The sequence below is a fragment of the Propithecus coquereli genome, unplaced genomic scaffold, assembly GCF_000956105.1.
Source record: "Propithecus coquereli isolate 6110/MARCELLA unplaced genomic scaffold, Pcoq_1.0 Scaffold113, whole genome shotgun sequence".
NCBI classification, from domain to species: Eukaryota; Metazoa; Chordata; class Mammalia; order Primates; family Indriidae; genus Propithecus; species Propithecus coquereli.
Window position 1 is genome coordinate 2,594,734 of NW_012135303.1, and position 6,189 is coordinate 2,600,922.

At 37.8% G+C, this 6,189-nt stretch overlaps 1 protein-coding gene across 1 annotated transcript in view; it reads right to left on the reverse strand.

Moving 5' to 3' along the window:
• The window catches only part of BMPR2 (bone morphogenetic protein receptor, type II (serine/threonine kinase)), a 161,887-nt gene that overhangs the window by 20,069 nt on the left and 135,629 nt on the right, over positions 1-6,189 (reverse strand). The window contains exons 8-9 of the mRNA XM_012655661.1: positions 2,624-2,784; positions 443-590 (exon numbers count right to left, since the gene is read on the reverse strand). Coding sequence (XP_012511115.1) covers positions 443-590; positions 2,624-2,784 — 309 coding nt within the window. The remainder of the gene's footprint in view (positions 1-442; positions 591-2,623; positions 2,785-6,189) is intronic.

The following is a 6,189-nucleotide window of genomic DNA, read 5'->3' on the forward strand; positions in this document are numbered from 1 at the left end:
GCGCAACAAAGCGAGACTCTCAAAAAAAAAAAAAAGAAAAGAACACCAATGGTCTAGTGGAAATCTTGGCAAAGACAATGAAGAAAAGAAAAGGAAATAGTGTTCACAAATAATTCATTGTTTCCAATTTCTTATAGGGTCAACTCAGGAAAATGATGAATGCTAAAGCAATCAGAGACCAAGCTAAACACAGTTAGATAAGCTATCACTGGTAATTAATTAAACTGTCCTCAGATGAAAACCTGGAGTAATTTTTAAAAAAAATTTCCTGATTCACATCCTTCTGCTAATAATATTTCTGAACACTAGATGGCAATGAATTAAAGGTTTAAATGACAGTGAAAAGATTGTTACATAAAAGTTGAGTTATTTAATATAGGTAGAGAAAGAAGATATAACTACTTCACTTCAAAACACATTAATTTTTGACAGTCGTTCTTACCTGGGAAGAGGTCTGTACATCTCATGAATATCTCCCAATAGATTAGTCCAAGTGCATACATGTCTACTTGTTTCAAGGCTGATTCACAGTCCCTCAGGTTCACAGCTCCTTCTAGCACTTCTGGTGCCATATATCTGATTGTACCAACCTGATAAATTAGAGTGATATTTTTCAGAGAAAGAATGCAGCATATTCTGAAGGGCAGACATTAGACAGAAGTTACATGTAAATTTCAGTAATATCAATGATGTTATTTGATCCTAAGCATGTCACTAAACTTTTCTACACCTTATTTTTTTTCCTATAAAATGCCCTTCCTATGGCCAGGCACGGTGGCTCACTCCTGTAATCCTAGCACTCTGGGAGGCCAAGTCAGGAGGATCCTTTGAGGTCAGGAGTTCGAGACCAGCCTGTGTGAGAATGAGACCCTGTCTCTACTAAAAACAGATAAAATTACCCGCGCGTGGTGGCATGTGCCTGTAGTCCCCGCTCCTTGGGAGGCTGAGTCAGGAGGATCGCTTGAGCCCAGGAGTTTGGAGATTTTTTGTGAAAGAAAAGAATATACTTAATTATGGCTGGGCAAGGTGGCTCATGCCTGTAATCCTAGAGCTCTGATAGGCTGAAGCAGGAGGATTGCTTGAGGCCAGGAGTTTGAGACCAGCCTGAGCAAGAGTGAGACCCTGTCTCTACAAAAAATAGAAAAATTAGTTGGGTGTGATGGTGTACACCTGTAGTCCCAGCTACTTGGGAGGCTGAGGCAGGAGGATCCCTTGAGCCCAGGAGTTTGAGGTTGCTGTGAGCTAGCCTGACGCCACGGCACTCTAGCCCAAGCAATAGAGTGAGACTCTGTCTCACAAAAAAAAAAAAAGAAAAAGCCCTTCCTGAATAATTAAACTGTGATAAATCCATTTTAGTGAATCCTCTTCATCAATCAAAAAGAATAACCTAGACCTTCATATGTATATCAACACAAAACACTTGTAAGACACAGTAAGTGAGAAAATTGCAAAACATTATATATAATATTTAATATTTTAAAACATTCACAAAAATATACACACACGTTTGTGTGTGTGTATGTATGTGTGTGTGTATATATATATATAGAGAGAGAGAGAGAGAGAGAGAGAGACACACACACACACACACACACACACACACAGACACACACATGTATGTGAATGCAGAAAAAAAAGTTAGGAAAGATATGTTCCACATTGTAACAGTGAGTGTCAGAAGGTGGACTGTCCTATATCAAACTTGGTAATTTGTCTGTTTATTTTGTTTTGTTTTGTTTTGTTTGAGACAGGGTCCCACTCTATTGCCCTGAGTAGAGTGCCATGGCATTAGCCTAGCTCACAGCAACCTCAAACTCCTGGGCTCAAGCAATCCTCCTGCCTCTGCCTGCTGGGTAGCTGGGACTAAATGCATATACCATGATGGGCATCTCATTTTTCTATTTTTTGTAGAGATGGAGTCTCACTATATTGCTCAGGCTAGTCTTAAACTCCTGGCCTCAAGCGATCCCCTTGCCTTGCCTTCCCAAAGTGCTAGGACTGCAGGCGTGAACCACTGTGCCAGGCCTCAAACTTGGTAACTTTACTCTTGCTTCAAAAATTAGTTCCTGAGTGGGTGCAATGGTTCATGCCCATAATCCTAGTACCTTGGGAGGCTGAGGTGGAAGGATCGCATGAAACCAGGAGTTCCAGACCAACCTGGGCAATGCAGTGAGACCCTTCCCTACAAAAAATAAAAAAATTAGCTGGGCATAGTGGCATGCGCCTGTAGTCCCAGCTATTCGGTAAGCTGAGGTGAAAGATTGCTCGAGCCCAGAAGTTCTAGGCTACAGTGAGCTATGATTGCGACACTGCATTCTAGCCTCAGCCATGGTCTAAAACCTTGTCTCTAAAAATAAACATACAAAAAACCCCAAAAATTAGTTTCTACAAATTTCTTCCTAATGCTAATCAAAAGGACTTGGAATAGCAGTGATTTCCAAAATGAACTGATTAACTTTTACAAAGGCCTTTATGCAATGTCTTTTGTATTTCTTAATTTTACAATTCCCAATATTCTATAATTGGCAATATATAAAGATAATTGTCCTATGCAGTGGATTTGTTAATGCAATTCATTATAGTTTCAAAGTATTTCAGTGTGATAACTTTTGTTTACACTCACTTCACTTATGGCTGCATTATCTTCTTCCCCTGGGCGCACCAGTCTATTTCCAGTCAGCCTCATGGACAAGCCAAAGTCACTAATAACACAGGTTCCGTCATTTTTCACCAAGACGTTTCTGCTGTTTAAATCTCGATGGGAAATTGCAGGTTTATAATGATCTGTTTGGATAATTTCAAATATTTATTAATACTTAAAACAGCACTATTGGACATGAAATGAACATGCAGATAATAGGAACTACATAAATATAGTATTTACTTATAATACTATATAGTATTATTTTTCTGCCCATTAACTTTCTAATAACAAAAAAAGACACAAGAAATCAAAATTTCAACTCACACTCAACACTATTTTCTAACAGATTTTATAATATAACTCATGTTGCATGTATAGTTAATTTAGCTGGGGCTAACAGCTAAAATGCTGCTGCTTCTAATTCTAACATATATTCGTTTTCTTCTCTTTATTTGTAAGGCAGCAAAAAGAGGCAATCTAGAAAGGAATATTTGTTATAAACACCCAAAAACAGTCAGATTGTCTAAGACAAGTATCAATGAAAAACTAATGTAGCTCTAAAATTTTTATATAAACTCATATTGTTCTCCTAGGACTTAACAGATCAAACCTGTGGCAGGACATCCCAGTTCTGTCCTCAGGTTTAGCCATGTCTCTAAGCCCACTTCAGTTTTTCAAATCTAACTAGAAATAGTTTTATAATGAATTAGAAGAACAAGCGGAAGAGCTGATATCCCCCAGGAAGAAACGAAAACCTGTTTTCTTATTTTAAAGCAGCAAAGTAGTGTTATACTCATTCTATTACCTGTTTAGCCTTATCACCGGACTACAGGACCCATGAAGGCAGAAAGAGAACATGTTTTATTTGAATTTAAAAGACTTGGCACAGAGTAGACACATGTTTGCTGATGGAAAGAGTGAATCTAACCTAAGCCCCTCACCAAAAATATTACATTATTTTTTTCTCTTCTATAAGGAAACCTTATGTAAACCTTAAATAAAATCATAGCTCTGGAAATGAAAAAAAATTCTACAGCACCAATTTCTGAAATTTAAAAAATCTTCCTAGGTGTACAAAGAAATAAAGCAACCAGGGTTCACTGAGTATTTGTTTTTGTTTTTTTTTTTTTATCTTTCTATTTTTAGTAGAGACAGGGTCTTGCTCTTGCTTAGACTGGTCTTGAACTCCTGAGCTCAAGCAATCCTCCCGCCTCGGCCTCCCAGAGTGCTAGGATTACAGGCATGAGCCACTGCGCCTGGCCTGAGTATTTGTTTTTAGGCACAAATAGACTCAATATTTAGATATATTACTTTCATTAATGAGCATTCAAATGCAATTTCACCAACAGTGAAACTGTAGACAGAGGACGATGATTCCTTTGATATATACAAAATTAAGCAACAGTACAATTTGAAGAAAAACAGGAGTTACCAAGTTTCTTCATCTAAGAGTTAATGAAGATTTCTCATATCTCCCTTATCCACTTCCTGTTACAGTGTTCTAAAGCTTGTATTAACTTGGCTCCTACTCAATTCCTGTAAGAGCTGCATTTCTTTTTTCTTTTTTGAGACAGATTCTCACTCTGCTGCCTGGGCTAGAGTGCCATGGCATTAGCCTCGCTCACAACAACCTCAAACTCTTGGGCTAAAGCCATCCTCCTGCCTCAGCCTCCCAAGTAACTGGGACTACAGGCCTGTGCCATCATGTCTGGCTAGTTTTTTCTATTTTTAGTTGTCTGGCTAATTTCTTTCTATTTTTAGTAGAGACAGGTTCTCACTCTTGCTGAGGCTGGTCTTGAACTCCTGACCTCAAGTGATCCTCCTGCCTCGGCCTCGCAGAGTGCTAGCATTACAGGCATGAGCCACCATGCCGGGCCAAGAGCTGCATTTCTTACTCTAGATAAAACCACAACATAAGTATATGTGGTATAATCTTGAGCTAATATTTACACAGGAAAATTTATGGAGACATTGGAATATGTTTGTGTACTAATATCAAATCAAATTTTAAACTAAAAGATTGCACACTTTAGGGAAAACCAGACTAATGATGGGGAGAATGTGCAACGACTCAGTGAGGCAGCCAGAAGACAGCCAGTATAGGGTAGTATACTTCCTGCTATTACTAAAAAAGAAAGAAAAAAGAATTAAAAAAAAAAAAAAAAAAAAAGGGAGGGAGGGAAAGGGAAGAGGAGAATGAGGGAGGGAAAGAAAAGAGATGAGACAGGGACTCATCACCAACGAAAAGGGTAGGACTACTGACTGCCCTTTTGAGAGAAGTTTTCCCTTTTAAGTTCCCTTCAGTATTCATTTTATTTTTGTTATTTGGGTGTGGAGTGGTGGTGTGTGCATGGAACACACAATGATTTTGCCCTGGGCAGAGCACGGCACTGGGCAAATATCTCAAAGGAAAGCACAAGATATTATTTTAATTATGTTTTTTAAAAATCTGAGCAAAAATAGTCTCTTTGTGGATATTTACACACACATACAAACTTAAATATTTTCAACTTATGATTGATTTATCAGGACATAACCCCATTGTAAGTCAAGGAGCATCTGTGCTTGGGAATATTTTTTAAATAATTAGGCAAAACTATAAACTCAATAACTACTATACTTATATGCAACAGTATTTATATATTCAGTTTTTTAAAAGGTAACTATTTAGTGATAACATTAGCTAATGTTTAATAGTAACAGCCCTGTTTAAATAAAACTCATATTTGATGGCAAGCATTCTTTTCAGCCAATATTTGACTTGAAATCTTGCTGAATCATGCAAATCTGGAAAGGGGGAGTTAGGATGGTATTTTTTAAGTTCTATGCTAAGTCAGCTTATTTTGTTTTATTTTATTTTATTTTATTTTTATTTCAGGGTATTATGAGGGTACAAACATTATGGTTACACTTTATATCTTTGCCTCACCCAAGCGAGGATTAAAGGCATGTCCTTCCTCCCTACAATGCTCCCTGTGTCCTTTAGTTGCAGGTTTACCCCTCCCCCCAAATCCCCCTAATCCCTGGAGAGTATTACTGCCATGTGATCACCCTAGTGTTGATCTCCAACCTTGTGGTGCCTCACTTTGGATAATGGGCTAAGTCAACTTATTTTAAAGGAGTTATAATATTTAAGAGTAAGAGGACACAGTCCAATAGTTAATGTGCTAAAAAGCACTAAAGCAAGTACATCAAGTTGCTGACATAGGCAATAACTCTGGTCAATTCTGTATTCAGGAAAAGCAAGATGTCAAAGATAAATGAACTGATAAATTATTCAGGAGAAATCATATACATATATGTATGTGTGTGTATATATAGCATCAGCTAGAAAAGATGATCCATACTATTTTACAACAGAACAAAGATCTAAGAAACTGTTACATTACTCTTCACGGAAGAGGTCAGAGAGCCTGAAAAAATAACATCAAAGCTATAGTATGACAAGAAAATGTGGTAAAGGATGACATATTTGAAACACGGACTTGGTGGGGGAACCAAGGGCAACACACATAACCTAAACATCTGTACCACGGGGAGGGCGG